Source organism: Ctenopharyngodon idella, chromosome 15 (assembly GCF_019924925.1).
Source record: "Ctenopharyngodon idella isolate HZGC_01 chromosome 15, HZGC01, whole genome shotgun sequence".
NCBI lineage: Eukaryota > Metazoa > Chordata > Actinopteri > Cypriniformes > Xenocyprididae > Ctenopharyngodon > Ctenopharyngodon idella.
The window spans coordinates 30705312-30725612 of record NC_067234.1 but is presented as its reverse complement, the minus strand read 5'-3'; the positions used below and the strand labels follow the sequence as shown (position 1 = coordinate 30725612).

General features: G+C 37.5%; 1 protein-coding gene across 2 annotated transcripts; it reads right to left on the bottom strand.

The window, feature by feature from the left end:
* Nucleotides 1-6080: 6080 nt before the first annotated feature.
* p2ry13 (purinergic receptor P2Y13) lies at nucleotides 6081-19214 on the bottom strand. 2 transcript variants are annotated; one of them, XM_051863501.1, is made up of 4 exons: nucleotides 18964-19212; nucleotides 12960-13054; nucleotides 10947-11656; nucleotides 6081-9110 (listed from the first exon to the last, which is right to left on the bottom strand). In XM_051863501.1, exons 3-4 carry the CDS (start codon nucleotides 11646-11648, stop codon nucleotides 8769-8771), a joined length of 1044 nt encoding a protein of 347 aa, XP_051719461.1. In that variant the 5' UTR covers nucleotides 11649-11656; nucleotides 12960-13054; nucleotides 18964-19212; the 3' UTR covers nucleotides 6081-8768. The 2 variants fall into 2 exon arrangements, with proteins under 2 accessions (XP_051719461.1, XP_051719460.1); XM_051863500.1 differs by lacking the exon at nucleotides 12960-13054 and having other exon boundaries at nucleotides 18964-19214.
* Between the last annotated feature and the right edge of the window lie 1087 nt (nucleotides 19215-20301).

Genomic DNA, 20301 nt, shown 5'->3' with positions numbered 1-20301 from the left:
AGTTCATCTGTAACTTTATAATACATTATATCTGTAGCCTACAGAAACACAGTAAAAGCAGTTCATTGACTGTCCTGCAGACGAAGAGCTGTTGTCACGTCCACTAAAGGAGGTGTGCGTAAGAACATCCAGCCGGCCAGAGAGAGACCTGATACTCTGGCATCTGTCAGAAGGAGAGGCCGCGCATTCCCTCAGAGCACAGACAGGCTTTCTCTCATTTCTGTCAATAACTTACCAGACGTTTACACTTAAACATGCAGCGTGTGTGTTTTTTATTCCGTGCTATCAGAAATGTGATAATTCCCACTTCTGAAGTTGTGATTACAAGCTCATCGCATTCAACTTTCAAAATGGGAGGGTGTTCATGTGCAATTTTGAAACTATTTACAATAATTCAGAGAGCACTTGTCAAATTTGCCCCTATTTGGGTGTGAGCAAAAACACACCATTTTTGTGTGTGTCCCTTTAAATGCAAATGAGCTGTTGGTCCCGGTGTTGCGTAATATTCGGTTCCTGTGAAAAACTGTTCCAGTGGGTGGAGTATACGTGAATATTCATGATAATTCCCCTGTTGTGGGCGTGGCCTTGAGACAACGCTCAGAGGAATGGAACTGAAAATATTAGTGCTCAAATCGAACTCGTTTAATGGATTATTTCGAAACGGTAATGAAGTTTCAATGTTAAGCATTAACTGCGACATTTTTCAAAACTATTAATATATTGTGTAATATGATAAATCGTCTGTGCTGTTTTTGAATATTTTGGTTAGTAGTCTGTACTATACCTTTTTGCCATTCGGTGACAGCAGAGTGTTAACAACAATGCCTGAAATAAACATCTGTGCCCTAATAAAATGTATATAAGCTAGACTGGTGTGCGTATTTTTGCAATTCTTAATTTATTTTATAGCCAGTGTTTCCCAGCCTCCACAGCCATATCAGTAAGGCTGAAACTTCCTTTATCAACACCAAACTACATATTTTTTCCTGTTTTCTCATATTATACTGGATATTATGTAAAATTGTAATTAAAGTAACACAATTGCACATTTACTTGTATCTGTCACAAATTTTAATTTTTTTTTTTTTTTTTTTTTTTAAAGCTTTAACAAAGCAACATCAAAATCTTTCCACACCTATTTAGGAATCCCTAGTCTCGATCATAATAGATTAAAGGTGTTCATCCAAAAATGAACATTTTGTCATCATTTACTCACCTGTTCGAAACCAGTATGTGTTCTTTTCTTCTGTGAAGAAGATATTCTGAAGAACACTGGGAACCAGTAGAACTAATTTTGGTGCCCAATGACTTCCACTGTATGAAAAATACACTGATACGTTTTTCAAAATATGTCCCACGAAAACATTAGTCATACAACTTTGAAATAAGATGAGGGCATCAGAATTTTTATTTTTAATGAACTATCCCTTTAACATGGACCATCAAAAGAGCACATCCTGTTTTCATTAAGGTTGTTTTTAGTTAACAGTAAAATACCATTTAGAGAAATAACTAATAAATATATTACAAAATATTTCTTACACACACACACACACACACACTATATATATATATAAAGCATACATTGTGTCTGTTCTTTGACCACACGTTGCACTGAAAAACAATCTACTTTCATGTCATGTGTTTTATAATGGTAGCCTATGTGAAATCATCTAAAATTTAATAATCCATAATGTTGTGTTAATCGTGTTTAAGATTTGAAAATATTATTCAAAAGTATTTCATCTCATTTTACAAGTATACATACAATTATACCATTTCTGATCTTCAACATTGTAGGGCAAGGATTCCCAAACGTTTTTGTCAGCCAAACTCTGTTGAACTAAAATATTTACTTGAAGTCCTCCTGAGATTAATAAAGTTAATATAATAATAATTTAACAACACACTTTCATGCTCACTGTTCTCTGATGTTGGTTAATGTGACATGCATGTAAACAAATTAAATATGTCATTTTTAGTGTTTTATTTGGATTGTTTTTACAGTTGTATGCTTTTCATCAACTCTAACAAAGCAAAATTAAGTGAATGTCTGCTGTCTGAGATTATTAAAACAGGGTCTGTCCAGATCACACACTGCCAGAGCTACCAGTGACTTCAGCACTCACATCCAGTCTGAAACAGACAGTAACTTTACATGATGATGATATGCATCACAAAAGCAAAATGAAGCTTTTGAAAAATAATAGAATAATATTCTTGAGGTAACTGCTGGCCTATATAAGAAAGACTGGGCCATCAGAACAATGCTTTAAAGGTTTATGAATTATATAATAAAGTACAAATTGCAAAGTTTATTATGACTGCAAGATTAATAAAACATTCTCCTCAGGTATGTAGTTTATGTAGCTAACAGAAACACTGGCTATATGCGAAATAAACATGAAATTATGACTCACAACAGGCTACCTTATAAATATTTTAATAGGGCACAAGTAATAAACTGTTTTATCCCAGATTAGAATAGGTTATTCGCTCATTGTTTGCTCTGCTGTGTCCTTACCTAAATCCGAATGTCTGTAATCAATCAGGTAAAACAGCAAAGACGATTTATCATATTACACAATATATTCATTGTTTTGAAAATGTCAACTGTTGCATTTTATGCTTAACATTGAAACTTCATTACCATTTCGAAATAATCCATTAAACGAGTTCGATTTGAGCTCTAAAATTTTCAGTTCCATTCGTCTGCGCGTTGTCTCAAGGACACGCCCACAACAAGGGAAATATCATGAATATTCACGTATACTCCACCCACTGGAACAGTTTTTTCACAGGAACTGAATATTACACAACACCAGCCCCTTTCCAGAAGAGGGCGGAGCTTTAACAGTTCATGCTTCGGTTGCTCAACAACAACAAAGCTGGAGAATCTCACGCAGCCAAAATGAGGATTGTCAGTAACGGTGTTCAGCCTTACATTGTTCAAACCGGAGTCGACACTGATGGAGAGACCCAGGAAGAAGTTGAAGAGTTCATTTGCAAAAACAGATTAATTCTCACAAATCATGTTTTTTTTATTGTGCATTCTAAGTAATATCAATCAAACTGCAGCTGGGTTGTTTTGATTAAGTAATAATAACACCAAAAATACAGGTAAAAGCAAAACTCCACATTTTTTTTTTTTTTTTTTTTTTTTGGAAAAAGCAGATAACTCCACATTTCATATTTCAGAGTTAAACAAAACCAAGTAATTGCTTTGTAATTGCATTTAAAACACACTCCAACTCACATATGCAACTCGCATATGTTTACCTGTATGATATTATGCTGGACCAGCGCGGTTCGGAAATGAATGGATGATTGATTCAGCTGCGGACGCCATCTCCTGGCGAGACGCGGGAATTCATTTAGCGCGCGACTCTCACAGTTGCATTATGGGTGTTCTCTAGCCGTTGAGCGTGCACAAAGAATATACACTAACAAGAAGCGACACTTAATAGAACGTTCCATTGAAACACCGGCGCCCAGCAGACGCCCTGCGTTTCCGCCATTTTGGGGTGAAAGCGAGTCGGCAGTCCACTAGTTTCTATGGCAATATCAGCTGCTTTGTTTAAAAAAAAAAAAAAAAAAAAAAAAAAAAAAAAAAACGTACTTTAAAGCTGAATCCAACCTGAATGATGACAACACAGAATAAAGTACTATCACTAGTGATCATCAAATCCTTTTAACAGTTTATTTTACACACTTTGTGTTTAAGTCTTCCACTTTTTTCACAAAACCTGCTCTCTAGAAACCCAGTCAGTTTGGGTTAAAATTCTTTAAAAGGCTTATAAACACAGAATTATTACCAACATATGAAATTAAATTAAGGATATGCATCAGAAAAATTGGGAATGTTGGACAATAAATATATGAATATAACAGCTTGATTTTGCAGTGTTGTCTAATGTCCGTTAAAGCTAAAGTGTCCAAAAGTGGGAATTATGCGGTAACGGACACAGCAATGCATCATTATAATATCGTTATGTTTGTAGCGTGATCCATTAAAACGTAGGCCTACAATATATATTTCACTTCAGACCTAGATATTATTACTATTATTCCACTAGGTCTAAAATATATTGTTAGCTGCAAACATGATGATCTTAAATGTATTTATTAATTTACTATTAATAAATGAGTAAAGTTGCATAAAATGGAAATACTAAATAGGCTAACTACGTTACCTCAGATGGTTGAATGGTTGGATTCCACAACTGGTAAAATAAAACATATATAAGAGAGTAACATTTACTGTAGGAGCCATATACTGGTGACTTAATTTAAAAAACTGTTCTATTGCGCTTCTGATTTGGCAGTGAAATTCACCGATTTTGGGTGCGTAAGATTCTATGGTCCAGTTAATATTCTCACCCCATAATGGCGGCCGCGCTACCGGAGCGCCATCTAGTGGCTGTTAGCCAAAAAATATCAAAGTGTCGCCTCTTGGGTTCTAAGCTCTTTGGCGTGCATCGGTTGTTCACTCGTTATTAAGGTTCATTGTGGGATTGAATGAGTGCACTCAACATCGTCCACTATGGTTTCGGACACCACTACAAATGGCTGTCCCCTCAAATAGTGCCCTATTTAAGGGTATAGGGGGCGATTTCGGACACCCTGGTTTTTAGTGTTCTGTCCCCGACTGGAGCTGTCCACGGAAATGTACCCGTTTTACAGCTCGTTCAATACAACCCGCAAATACATTGTAAAAAGTGTAGTAATTAAATTCACCAACAGAGGGGGCTGTGGCGCTACACTGCCACTTGGTCGCGCGTGCGCCGCTACTCGTGAAGATCTTTTTTTAATAAAAAGATGAATGAGATTTCTGTGATATTTTGACCACTCAAATAGGAAATGTCCTCGGTATCCGTTTGAGAAATCTGGTCACCTTATTTTGGAAGTCACTAGAAGCCTTGTTACCTGACCTGAATACTGCGCGCTGATTCGCTAAAACGGACTTATCGGTTTCTGTACACAAACAACAAAGGTGTTTGTCAGTTTCTGCTGTAAAACGGGAGCTTGCGATGCCTGACAGTGGACAATACTTTTCTGACAAAACGGATTTATGGTTCAGAATGTGCTATATGTGGAGAACAATGGACAGCAGTCAGTCCTTTTTTTAAAAAAAAAAAAAAAGTGGCGTTTATCGGTTTTTGCAAATTAACTCTTCAGTTACAACTTTTAAAATGAAACTGGACATTTCTGAATGGTTAGTGGATAAATTTATGTAGTTGCTGTGGAGTTGATTCAACTCATCGACTAGCATGTGCCGTCATGTTAATCTTTTGTCTAAATCCAGCATTGAATTGACCCTCGTTTGTGAAGCAGTCCGTCGTAAAATGACGGCATGTCAGCAACACTCTACTACAACAAATCTTCCTCTTCTCTAAAGCAGCCCAACATGGCCTCACCCCCTTTGTTGCGTGTTCTTGAGGGTGGGGTTTATGTACATTTTAGGGTTAGTGATGTCACTAACACAGGAAGAAGCTTGTTGTAGTCCCTACCAGCCGTTTGTTGTAGTCCTTAAAAAGCGATTTCTGTAAAAGAAAATATCTCCCTTTGCATTTAACTTTGAGCGTTGTAACGTTGCAGATGTTGTTTATGATCAAACAGCAACATTACACACTAACTAAAGTTAAAAAAGTCAAAATCAAGGACCCCTTTAATAGAATGATCTATAGGTGTTATTGAGCTGGACACTCTCTCCACAGTAACTTTATTCTAACAGGAGAACATGGCTTTAGCAAAGACACTCTTTCTACCTTCAACACATGCAGGTTCACTGTTTTCAGGGGAACGAGGCCATCTAGTGTTTCTAGTCTGAACACCATGAAAAAAAAAAAAAACAGACTGTGGCAATAATATTGCAACAATAACACTGCAACTTCTTACTCCAGAGAATGTTCCGTCTTGATCTTTAAATGTGAAATGAATTTAAACAATGAATAAATTAATACAAAACACTAAGTTTTAGTCATTACATGCACTAGTCAAGTATCTTCTAAATTGATTGGGTATGTGACTTTATTAAAAGAAAAATATGTCAGAATATACTGAAGGTGTAAAGGGACTGATTCTGTTTGTTAGTTAGAGATTTATTTATTATTTTATGCCACAGGTGAAAGAATCCTATTCAGAAGCATCTGCTGGCCTTGAACATACTGAGCATTAGAAAAAAATAATGATTTTACACAGAGGATTGTCATTGGTTCCCTAAGGGCTTTCTTTTAAGTTACTGTACAGCATAAATGTAAGTTGCTAACAAGTTGATAAATAAGGACTACAATGGTTGTCCAGTTATCAAGTATGTAAACTCACATCCTTTCAGTAGAGTATGGCAGTTATTGCACTGTGAATATTTCCCATCTGTGTGCTCATTCACATTATCATCTTCGGACTACATGGACAATTAAAAGCATGTAGTTCACATTTCTGCAAAGATCTTTTAGAAAGACTTTGTTGGGTTATTCCTGTCTCATCATTGACTGCATTGATGGTGGGATCATTTATATTTGCCACCACTGAGAAAAGAGCATAAGTCACAAAAATACTGAATTTGATTGTCTACATATACATTAAAACATGTTTATTCTGTTCAGCAAAAGCAAAAATTGCTACAACTGTAGTCGGTCTACCCTACTGGTAGTCCTAATTTATATTCAAGTACAGTTAACCACAGACTTTATTTTACTTGTAAATTCAGAACCACTGTTATTAAACCCTCCTTTTGTCTTTCCCACTTCTCTTTTTTATGTTGGTCACAATAACTATAATTATATGTATATATTTTTAATAAATATAATCCATTCTTTGGAAATCCAGGATATTTTTAATTTCCTCCCACTTTTTAAACAATTCATTTACTAAGCTGACACTGACTGCCCAAATAGAAACTCTTCTCACAGGAAGTGGAGACAGTGAGAGCAAGATAACTGGAAGGGAAATAAAAGCTGCTGTGGTTTCTGATAATGAAGCACACTTAATGAGGACAGTGAAAATAACCCTGTCAATGTTGATCTAACACTGATATATTTCATGAGCTGACGCTCAAGGTTGGTGCGTATACTGTATCACAAAAATGTCACATTTTAAAAATGCCAGAAAATGCTGTATAACACATTTTACTATGACATTTTTAGTGACCATTTACAATAAGGTCTCATTAGGTAACATTAGTTAATTCATTAACTAACAATGAGCAATACATTTGTTACAGTATTTATTGATCTTCATTAGGGGTAGTTCATTCTTAGTTTATGCGAGCTCAGGTCTAATAAATAATATCCATATATATATATAACTTTTGATTTTGATAGTGTATTAGTTCACTTCAGAATCCAAATTTCCTGATAATTTACTCACCCCCATGTCATCCAAGACGTTCATGTCTTTCTTTCTTCAGTTGAAAAGAAATTAAGGTTTTTGAGGAAAACATTCCAGGATTTTTCTCCATATCCGCTTGTTAAGTCGTGACGTAAGGAACGCCGTTTCCGGGTCCAAGCCTCGACTCGTTTCACTTGAGAATGCCATCTCGACAGCCGTTTATGAGCGCTATTTATTCATAATAAACATTTAACATTTTAAAGTTAAACATTTAAAATACTTACAGTCTACACAACAGTCTCCATGCTCACAGCGTTACAGACATTAATATTTTAACGATTTATAAAAGATGAATCACTGTCTAGCCATCTGGGATTTTGGTATGGAGATAAAGGTTATGATTATAATTTTTTGGTAGTATTACACCACATCGTGTGTGTATATTAGCACCGCTTGTTGTTTTCTTGTGGTATGAGATAGAGCGTTTGGACTCGGAAGCGCTGCTGTGTGATGTCAGACTTAACAACCGAATAGTGGACTTCACTGGGGTTCAGCAGGTTGAAGGTACAAATGTCAGTTTCAGTGCAGCTTCAAAGAGCTCTACACGATCCCAGACGAGGAATAAGGGTCTTATCTAGAGAAACCATCGGCCATTTTCTAAAAAAAATAAAAATGATATACTTTCTAACCACAAATGCTCATCTTGCACTGCTCTGCGATGCTCCACGCATTACGTAATCACGTTGGAAAGGTCACGCGTTATGTAGGCAGAAGTACCGCGGTAGGGCGAAAAACTCCATCTCATTTTCTCCTCCAACTTCAGAATAATCCAACAGCATTGTTTTCCTTTTTTTTTTTTGTAAAGGACGTTTGACTTAGTCTTTGTACGTTCGCTTTGTAAACACTGGATCGGTACTTCTTCCTATGTCATCCAGGAAAGTTTTTCTCAAAACCTTCATTTCTTTTCGACTGAAGAAAGAAAGACATAAACATCTTGGATGACATGGGGGTGAGTAAATTATCAGGAAATTTTAATTCTGAAGTGAACTAATCCTTTAATTGCAAATTATTATTATCTAATATTGATAATTGGTGTATAAGTATTTATCATTGTTAGTTCATGTGAACTAATGTAGTTAAATAATGTTTACAAATGGAACCTTAATGTAAAGTGTTACCAGATTTTCTTTTTAACAGTTTGATTGCAAGACAATGTGTGGTACTGTAAGATGAGGGAGTCTTCTTATATTCTGTTATTTCTGCTCCATCATACACTGCAAAAAACAGTTCCAATGAAAATATCCACATCTTGAAAACAAGCTTATAGATACTTTTAGATATTTTTGCTGGACAAAAATAGTGATTAAGAAAATTCTTTTTGCAGTGCATTTTCATGAACCCTTGAACCTCATAACAGCCACAGGATGAAAAGAAGGTTGTTAATGATGACCTAAATCCAGATTGGTGTTACAGTGGACTCTGTTGGGCATCTCCATTCTGGTGGTGGACTCTGTCAGAGAGCCCAGTCCGTGTGGAAGCGGACGGCGGCTCAGTGTGGCAGTCAGCTTCTTGCGAAAGATTCGACACAGGAACACATAAATGAGAGGGTCCAGACACACGTTAGTTGATGATATCCAGAGTGTCATCTCTTTGGCAAAATACAGCTGGTTTTGGGCCCAGCACTGGGCAGAAGTGCTCCGGGTCTGACTGAGGGTGTAAGGGATTCGGGCCAGATGGAACGGTGCAAAGCATACAAAGAACACTCCCACTACCACAAACACCTGTGGAGGAGAGGAGAGTTTAGCACTGGTTAGCATGCTGTACACCAGAAACTGGATCTTGTCAAATACAGAATTTAATGCCATTCTATGGCAGTGAAGCTTCCTTTTGGAAAGAAGCAGATAGTACGAACAGCTCACAAAACAGTGCTAAGTACACTGAAGCTTTATAAAGGAGTGATATCTCTGAGCAGTTAGCTATACGAGAGGAAGAGGTAAAAGAAGGAGGTAACACAGCCTATGAACTGATGAGGGTCAGCTTACAGTGCGCGAAGCGAATTTCGTCATCAGATGGATTTTTGTAACCATGCGTACTTGTACTAGCAGGACGCACATGCTCATTTAATTTTTTTTGTTGCAGTAATTAGTTTATCCACAAGGTGGAAGCCGTGCCCTGGAAGCGTCGATTCACAAGGTCGTCAAAGAAAAACTGCATAAACAGAACAGACCGGAACGCATGCGAGCTACAGCGACAATGGAGGTCTACATAGACGAGAGATTGTGTGAAGAGGTTAGAAAGTCTCATTTGTACAACTCTAGCATGAAAGAATACAAAGATGTTTACATGGGTTGTAACTCGTGGTGAGAGATTCTCAAAACGGCGCATGCGTCGAACGCTTGTGTGCGTATACGAGTCAAATGAAGTACACTTTGCAAGGCTGTGCGTTCGACTGTGCTCGTACACTAGTAAAAGAACAAAGTATACCCAGGGCTTTAGCCAACCGTCATTAGAATTCCGGGCCGAGAACGGTTTGTAATCGCCCCAAGCCGAACCAAGCTCAAGTGGAAAGATAACTGAAACCATTACTTACCGTTCTTAGAACCGTTCGACCTGACAGTGGAAAAACAGCTTTTCATACACTTAATTCAAGAAAGAACCTCTGAAGTGTTTAACCTACTGCCCTTTAAAGTGTGTCCTCACAATCCACTGAAGCGGTTTTAAATGTGGTGATCCTCAAGCATATCGAGGCTGGTGCTGGTGTTCATTATGAGCCTATTCTGTGCATCTCCTGGCAGCATTTACATAACTTTACAGTGGATATAAAAAGTCTACACATCCCTGTTAAAACAGCTGGTTTTCATGATGTAAAAAAAAAACAAAATTAAATCATATCAGAACTTTTGCACATTTAATGTCGAGTTCAGACTACACAGTATTTTTGTCGGTTACGATAGTCACTGTGTCAGATTATACGATTTTGACTCCTAAAATCTTGTCGTGTTGTGGACAAGAAACATGTCACACACATTGCATTCATCAGTTGCTGCCTTTAACTACGGGCATGCTGTCATCGAGAAGGCGGGACTGTCGACTGACAGAAGATGCACACAGTAAATTTGGGTGACATGTTTTCAGCTATTGTTCAGTGTTTTCTGTACAACCATTCGTAGGCTCTCTGGCCCTTGAGATCCACTCTCCTCCAACCCTAATCAAAGACACCTGAACAAGCTTATCACGATGTTCAGGATTACTAGAAAGATGAGTTTGATCAGGGTGGAGCTAAACTTTACAGGAAAGTGGGTCTCGAGGGCCAGAGCTTATGTTTCTATTAATCAATATCATTTCCAATTCCTTGAGTCAGTGTTTCACCTCCCTCATCCTGGAGGTACACCAGGCAGTACACATTTTCTAATTCTTCCTAATCAAACACACCTGATTCAACTCATCAGCTCATTAGCAGAGAGTTTAAGACTGAAATGGATGGGTTAGATAAGGTAGGCAACCAAAATGTGCATTGTTTCTGTGCCTCCCAAATGACTACTATCTGCATCTTTACAGAACTTCAGTGTCTGCACTCTCGGAGTTGCATAAGGGAGGTTGAAGAAAGTGCACTTTACCTTAGATGTAGTCTGTTTGCTGGCGGTGTCACTGCTGCTTTGTGATGCACGGTACGATTCAAACACTTTCCTGCTGATGAAGGTGTAGCAGACAACCATGAGTGCCAACGTTCCCCAAAAAACAACTTGGCAGAAGTAGTTGAAACCTTCATGCCAGATGAGTCCCATCTTCCCTTTCATCTTGGTGCATCGCAGCTTACCACCAGCGGAGATCGGTGGCATGTGGTTACTCAGGATAACATTCGGCAGAGCCAATGACAGCATAACCACCCAGATAACTGCACACAGGATCCGACCCACCCCGACCCTCTGGAGAGCACATTTCCCGAACGGATGCACAATCTTTAGGTATCGGTCCAAGCTAATGAATCCCAGAAGAAGGATGCTGATGTACATAGTGGTATAGAAGAGTACAGCTGAGTATCGGCAATGAAAAGCCCGGAGGTGCCAGGAACCCAACCCCGCATCAGTCAGCGCCTTTACAGGCACAGTCAGGGTCATCAACAGATCGGCCATAACTACGTTCTTCAGGTACACAACAAATGTTGAGCTGCTGCGGATTTGGAAGAAGATCCAGGCGGCCAGACTGTTCAACACAAAAGCAACCAGGAAGAGAGCAGCGTACAGGCAAGGAAAGAGTATGGACGTTACGCTAGTGTCCCGCTCGCACTTGAGTGAAGTGTTCACCTGACTCACGTTCATCTTGATGCCTGGAGGAAAAACATCAATAGAGCTGAACGCAGTATTGGGAAAGTCAAGTAATATCCACATACTGCTACAAACGACTTTACTAGAATAATGGTATAAATATTCATGCTCACCGGGAGAATTCATGCGTTATGGAGAGACACACAAATACACCAACAATTTACCCTGAACATTACAAAGGATCTCCTGTTCTGTTTAAAGGATTAGTTGACTTCAGAATTAAAATTTCCTGATAATTTACTCACCTCCATGTCAACCAAGATGTTTATGTCATTCTTTCTTCAGTGGGAAAGAAATGAAGGTTTTTGAGGAAAACATTCCAGGATTTTTTTCCATATAGTGGACTTCACTGGGGTTCAACAGGTTGAAAGTCTAAATGTCAGTTTCAGTGCAGCTTCAAAGAGCTCTACACAATCCCAGACGAGGAATAAGGGTCTTATCTAGAGAAACCAACGGTCAAAAAAAAAAAAAAAAAATTATATACTTTTTAACCACTAATGCTCATCTTGCACTGCTCTGCGATGCTCCACGCATTACGTAATCACGTTGGAAAGGTAACGCGTGACGTAGGTGGAAGAATTGCGGTAGGGCGAAAAATAGAATTTTCTCCTCCAATTTCAAAATTGTCTGACATCGTTGTTTTACCTTTTTTTTGTAAAGGTTGTTTGACTTAGTCTTTGCATGTTCACTTTGTAAACACTGGATTGGTACTTCCGCCTACGACACCCGTGATCTTTCCAACGTGATTACGTGATGCGTGGAGCATCACAGAGCAGTGCAAGATGAGCATTTGTGGTTAAAAAGTATCTAAATTTTATTTTTTTAGAAAATGACCGATGGTTTCTCTAGATAAGACCCTTATTCCTCGTCTGGGATCGTGTAGAGCCCTTTGAAGCTGCACTGAAACTGACATTTGGACCTTCAACCCGGTGAACCCCACTGAAGTCCACTATATGGAGAAAAATCCTGGAATGATTCCTCAAAAACCTTCATTTCTTTTCAACTGAAGAAAGAAAGACAAACATCTTGGATGACATGGGGGTGAATAAATTATCAGAAAATTTTAATTCTGGAGTGAACTAATCCTTTAAATCTATTGAAAAAATATTTCTATGACATGCAAAGGAAACCAAAAATAACATGTTTATAAAACAGCATTAAACAAAATGCATTATGCTTATAATGACAATCATTTTGACACTCTGCAATTCATTTGGGGGGAAAATGGAAACAAACACAGACATACACACTCAAACATACATATAATACATTTAAAAATGTATATATGCAAGAACAAACACTCACCAGGAAAAGCGTTTTGGCAAAGCTCAAAGAGGAATTAATAAATGTCTTAAGACCTTCCGCAAGCTGCATCCACAGTGCAGTGTGTTTCTGCACTTCTGTGCAGCCACACACACAGACACACACACACACACAGAGAGAGAGAGAGAGAGAGAGAGAGAGAGAGAGAGAGAGAGAAAGAGAAAGAGAGACTTTTTGACTTAGTGTGGATATATTTTATATACTTCTATTGGTTTTTGGTTTTATATATAGTTTTATATAACTATAATTACTACAGACTAATCCCCATTCTAACTACCCCTAAAAAACTTGAAGTATATATAAAGTATATATTTATATATTGTTGGATATTGCTAACATTATATGCTATATTTGTTATTTGTTTGTTTGTTTCCCCATTTGAGGATATCCCCGGATGTCCCACGTGGGAGGTTTTTGTCAGATTTAGCTCACTGCTGGGGACAGTTCTATCCCTAAACTTTTGCTAAGTATGTACACAAACACATGCACAGTTAAGCACACACACATGCATGTTTTACAAATAGCTGCCCAGAGGATTTTTCTCATCATAGTAATTCTAATGGGAAAGTCAGTTACTCTTCCTGTCTAGCTTCCTGTTCTGCTGCAATGGGCTGCCCATCATATGGTGTGGTGAAACTTTGTTATTCACTCCTGGAAAAAAATCATTCATATTCATTTACATATAGTCGGTAACATGTCATATAGATATGTGCCATTTTGCCAATTTGCAAAAGGACAGAGAGGAAACAAGTAGCAATTTTCATAGATACACAGACACACGATGACAGTGAACCCAATTGCAGCCATTTAATGAAGGTTGGAAATGTCGTGTCTCTTAAATAAAGACTCTGGATTCAAACTGTATTAACGTGTTTCGTTTTTACTTTCTTCAGGCAACGCCATACATACATATATCTCACTGGTACTCCCTAGTCGCTCTCTAGTGACATTATATAACATCACCAAACTAGAACACATAGCAACATCCATAGCAACATCACCACAGGAAACAGGTAAATAACAGACTGACAGATGAATCAAGGAAGGCAGGAGATATTCAGAGGGTAAGCCACACTAGGAGAACAACAGAGAGATGTAGAGCATGAAGATCAGTGGACCTAGGTGGAGCCAGGGGATGGGAATACTGGGACAGAGCCGGGGCCTTTGGTGGAGCAAGAGAACTTGAGGGCTTCAGCTGAGCAGAAGAGCACCATAGGGGACCACCATGGCAGATTAGGAGACTGCCACTGTGGACCAGACTGAGCAGAAGACCACTAAGGCAGGGCAGATGGTGAGGGGATCACCAAGGTGGAGATGATGAAGCATGGGTCCACAGGGAAACTGGCAGAACAGGAGACCACAGAGAATCAAGGGACCATGACAGAGAGATGGAGACCATGATGGGGCCGGCAAAGCAGTCAAAAGAAAAGTGTTAAAGAAAACTCGGTTTTCACAAGCAGTTTGAGATGCAGCTCAGACAGTGCACAAGTATCGAATGGAGTTCCCTTTTGCGTCTTCTTGCACTTGAATGTTTAAATTTACAAGACTTAAAAAATGTGCAACTTATGAACTGTTGTGATGACTGACAGGGCCAGTGACAATCCAGTCAACTTTCCCAAGCATCTTTCACGCTGGCCATCGGGCTGTCCTTATTGTCAAATCCTGAAAAGTTTATAAACGTATGTAGTTATATAATTTTAGCATACTCTGTTAAAACAGCAGGGCTTCTTTTTCCAATTATATTCTTCTGACCATTTCTTCTTTATCAGGTTTCTTTCTTTCTACCGTTTTTCTACAAATGTCCTGCTTGCTTAATCTTTCTCATCCCCAGTAGATCCACTTTGTTTTTCTTCTCTTTACACAGCTAGGACTATGTACAAACACAATATATTTCAGCATACACAGAACAGACATTTAGCAAATATTCACAAATGTTTTTGTTTAAGAATTGATTTAAATATTCAACAGCGTTTCTCAGAAATCCCTTACAGCACCTCTAAAGTCAGCATGAAACGGAAGTTGTGATAGTCTTTTCTTCCCTATTGTGACATGTATCCAAGTTAAACAGCTTTTGGAATGAGATAAAATGTAGGGCGGGACTTGTTTTAATCCTCAGGAATTGATTGGATTGCAGGAAGTTGCCAGTTTGCAGTCAGCAGTGGAGGATATTTGGAGATGTATCCGAGACATTCGTCATGATGAGAACAGATGTTATTTCGAGGGGGAGAAGAGATTAATGTTTTTCAGTAAAGATTACAAGGGAATTTTAAAAATAATCATGTGCACGGATAAATCATTTATAAACACTGCAACATTCTGTAAAGGAAAAAATACGAATGGTCAGTTTTGTAGAGCTGGGACAATAAATCGATTCATCTCTATTCGTGGATCGATTCTGAGATTTTCCGAACGCTTTGCATTTTTCTCTCGAAACGATTCTGAGCTTAGTTTTTAACAGCAGATGGTGCTCTAGGCTAGTTTTTAACCGCATGCTCAAATATTCATGAAGAAGTGCGCTGAAGAGCACTCTGTGTTCAGCTGAGTCTGAGAATGTACTTGCACCTCAGAATGCTTTTATGATGCAACATTAATGTAAACCTTTTCAAACTTTATGAATGATTATTTTATAGAAGGTTCTAGTGGTGTGTGTAAGAAATTGGAAGGAAACAGAGTATTGGTGTCTCTAAAGCACGCAGTGCCATCTGCTGTTAAAAAGTAAGCTCCGGATCGAGTCGAGAGAGAATCGCGATGCATTCGGAAAATCTCAGAATTGATCAAGAATCATTTCTCGATTTGCGATTCAAAGATTTATTGTCCCAGGCCTACAATTTTGATTTCTTGTTGATCTTAACAGTGGATAGGGTGAAGAGCCCAAAAAGGTTGTGCTTGGTGGTGGGAGGCTCAGTTAACATTTTTGACTGACTTTTTTTTTGACTGATTGAGATATTTGGAAATTAACAAAGTTTGTGAGGAACATGTTCAAATGATCTATCCAATCAGCACGAGAGGACATATGTTGATATGGTTTACTGAAAGCTGAGATTGGGTACCACTATTAAAACTTGTTCTAACCCAGTTCAGGGCTGATTATGGGTTATTATTTGGTCGAGATTTGGGCCAGTTATGGCTCATGTGTGGCTCATGTCTGTAGTCCAGATCTGGGCCATCCCAGGGCCATCATTCTTTGCTGTATTTGGACAGAGATCAACTAGCAGTGTGACCCAGAGCTGGGCCAGACAATGATTGCTATGTGGGATATATAGCCAACTCACCTATGTTCCTCAACAGTTTTCAGCATCCCTCCGCCACCCTGACTGATCACTATTGACTGGTTCCTATCCCCTTGGACAGCATGGCAAATACACACACTCTTTTACCCTATCTGATCATTTATGATCAAGTGTGAACTCGTGAACAAATATTACCGTTAACCACTTTGCCCTCTCAGGCAACAACGTTAAATGTTGATTTCAAGACTTACAGTGATAAAAATGTAAGCGTATCACTTTCTGTTTATCCACTTGGACACATTTCAGAGCATTGTTTTTCCATTTTAACTTTTTGTTTTTCTGTTCTGCGCTCTAGAACGCTTCCCTCTTCTAGTATTAACAACTGCAGTTTTTCCAAAATTACCAAACCAAACTGTTTCTTAAGACTCCATTGTGAAAAAGGCCAGCAGAAATTGCACTTCCTTTCCCAGCAGCTTTATAGTCCTACTCGACAGTCATTGAGTCTGTCATGTGCACCTCTGTAATGGATTGGTTTGATTTGTCCACCAAATTTGACAAAAGTTCACTGGAATGGACAGTCAGGATCACTAAAATGATAATTGGGTTGTAGGTTAATTTGCTAACTGTAAATTACTTTCCCAGAAATGTATATTGAGCATGTTCATAAGCACACTGATAACACCCAGCAATCAGCTTATTGAAATAACCAGATGTTCTGGTTTGTGTGGAAACCAATAACCCGGCAACATAAGACTTTATTAATAAATCAGGTTATTTCCCGGTAGTGACATCAAAACCTAATCATTTGTGTATCTTACTTCAAGTATTCCATTTGTTATGTCAGCTGTGATGTTAAATAAAACATTAATAACCAAAGAGTATTCCAACATCTCAGCAGTAACCCAATCAGTAACCCAGCTGGAATCAGAAATGTGTCAACCCCATGGGCGCATCCCATGTGCGCTACTCCCTAAGACATTATACTAGGAAAGATCCCCAAGCTTCTATGCTCCACAGCAAGGGAAGTCCCGGATGTTACACCTTGCTCTCTCCCTTGCTGGAACAGGCCTCAGCCCTATATTTGATTTTTAGCTTTTTTTTTTTTTTTTTTTTTTTTACACACATGCCTCATACACCAGTCACACTGATGGCGTTCCCCATATCATCAATACCAAGACACAGCATCTCTTCACAGTTCTCTCATATACAACCTAAGACATTCTCATCCAATAGTGTCAGTACAGTCAAATTATTAATATTGCTGAAGTTTATGGTAATTCGTTCCATAACTTAGGGGCAGCAACAGGTAAAGTGCCATCTCATTTGCCCTTTAAAGTCACCATAGAATCAAAATGTATAATTCTTTTTTTTTTTTTTTTTATTGCAGTATTTATTATAAATGATTTATCCATTCACATCATTATTATTATTTTTTTAAATCAAGGTTTAATCAAAATAACTTCCCCTCCTGCCACATCACTTCTCTAAACATGTTCCCAGTTTTGTCTTGTGTTTAGATTTTTATGCTGTAGGCTAGTTTTTGTCTCTGAGTTTCCTGTTTCATGTTCTTTGGAGTTTCTTTGGTTGCCCTTGTTTGTGTCTCTAGATGTTCCATGTTTCCTTGTTAACCCTTGTATATTTAAGCCCTAGTGTCCCTGTTTCATTGCCAGTAGTTTATTCTCCATGGTTCCTTGTGCTTATTTTGTTTATTAAAAGCTGCAGATCAAAAAGATTTACCCGTCCTCCTGCACTCCTTGATCAACATGGAAGAACTTGCAACTTGAGGTCACAGCAATAGCAAACCACAACGATCCAACTGTCCAATCAATTGCTGATGGACAAAAACAAGTCCCGCCATACATATTTTCTTGTTCGAGAAGCGTTTGACTATATATATACACATCACAATAGGGAAGTAAAGACTATCTCTTCCATTTCATGCAGACTTTAAGCGTGATTTTAACAAACAGCTGGTAGGATTTTATTCCCCTTTGGATTGTATTCTTTTTGTATTCTTTAATTTCCTTCTTGTTTTGATTAAGAGCTGCAAATAGATCTGTGCCAAACATTTTAGTAGGGTAAAACGGGGCTAAAGACGCACCAAGAAAAAAGGCACATTTGACTTTATTCTCCTTTAAACCACTAGATGGCACAAAAATTCAGCTCAGCACTTTTCTTATGTGGGGTAGGGTAATGACAGAATTTCAATTTTTTGGTGAACTAACCCTTTAAGGTTACATAGATCACATGATCAACCAAGCCAGACTATGACAAATAATTTCTGTATTTTTAAAATGAACATATTTTAATGACAGTATATTTACTGAACACAAATGAATTTTTTTGTTTATCAAAATAAAACGAAAATAGTACAAACTTTGCTAAAGTGATTATTGTGAACAAGTATTAACGTAGACATTATTAAAAACATATTATTCTAGCTAAAGTATTTGTATCAGTACTGTGTGTCTTTTGTCCCATGCGTGTTTTGCCCCGTGTGTCTGTGGGGTAAAAGGCTCCCCTCACCACCTTTTACATTTATAAGATTTTATACAAATAAACCACTTCTATGATTTATTTTCACACAAAATCTGTTGCTCCATCGATGTTTAATAAAAACATGTATTTTTTCTGCAATCATACACTATAGAGTAGTGAAAAGCATTTTTTCTTAAGGTGTGTCTTTAGCCCCATTTTACCCTATATTATATTAAAACATAACATTTTAGTAATAATGTATTTAAAGCTTTAATTACCTTTAGCATGAAGGTGGATCATATCAGTATCGTGGTGTCTAGTTGTGTGATTCTTCCTCAGCATTTAATTCTGTGTGTCGTTTCCTCAAAACTTCCATGAACTGCTTTTCACCAGAAAATGCGACTGAGGCTAAATGCAGAATCTAGCGTGCAGAGTCTGTTGTATTTATACCTAACCACAAGCTTCAGTAGACCTACTTAAATGTATCCATTTATAGCAATTGCCCTATTAAGTAGGAGCACATTCAGCTAAATGTCTTATTGTAATCTTAGTTGGTAGTACAGTTGTGCAGAAGTTTTCTGAATCAGTTTAGAATTCTCAAAAAAGCACTTGGTCCATAAAATTAATAAAGCCTTGACTTTGTGGACTTTTTCAACAGACATAACCTCAGTGAACAGAACTAAATCAGCACAGAGTCCATAAAAACACATTAAGAATAATTTTTTGAGCTGTATACATCTTAAAATATATCAGTGTCATTGTTCCTCACAAATAAGTTGGGGCTAAGGCGCGGTTTCGTAAAAGGTAATTAAGTTTCAAGCAATCCCACTAATTTGATCCAGTCAAGATAATTGTGTGTGCACGCTTTTCTTAAGCAGCCCTAGAGGTCGAAGATGGATCAAATTGATCAAACTTCGCAAAAAGCAAGAAGCCTGTTATTAGAAACGTATGAAGAAGTGAAACAAGCAATACTGCAGTTAATAAAACGATATATATACACTACCAGTCAAAAGTTTGGAAACATTACTATTTTTAATGTTTTTGAATGAAGTCTCTTATGCTCATTAAGGCTGCATTTATTTCATAATAAATACAGAAAAAACAATAATATTGTGAAATATTATTACAATTTAAAATTATGGTTTTCTATTTTAATATACTTTAAAATATAATTTATTTCTGTGATGCAAAGCTGAATTGTCAGCATTATTACTCGAGTCTTCAGCGTTACATGATCCTTCAGAAATCATTGTAATATGCTGATTTATTATCAATGTTGGAAACAGTTGTGCTGCTTAATATTATTTTATAACCTGTGATACTTCTTCAGGATTCTTTGATGAATAAAAAGTTTAAAAAAATATCAGCATTTATTTAAAATAGAAAACTTTTGTAACAATATACACTACCGTTCAAAAGTTTGGGGTTAGTTTTGGGGTCTTTCTTTTTTTTGAAAGAAATTAATACTTTTATTCAGCACGGATGTGTTAAATTGATAAAAAGTGATAGTAAAGATTTATATTATTAGAAAAGATTTATATTTTTAATAAATGCTATTCTTTTAAACCTTTTATTCATCAATGAGTCCTGAAAAAAGTATCACAGGTTCCAAAAAA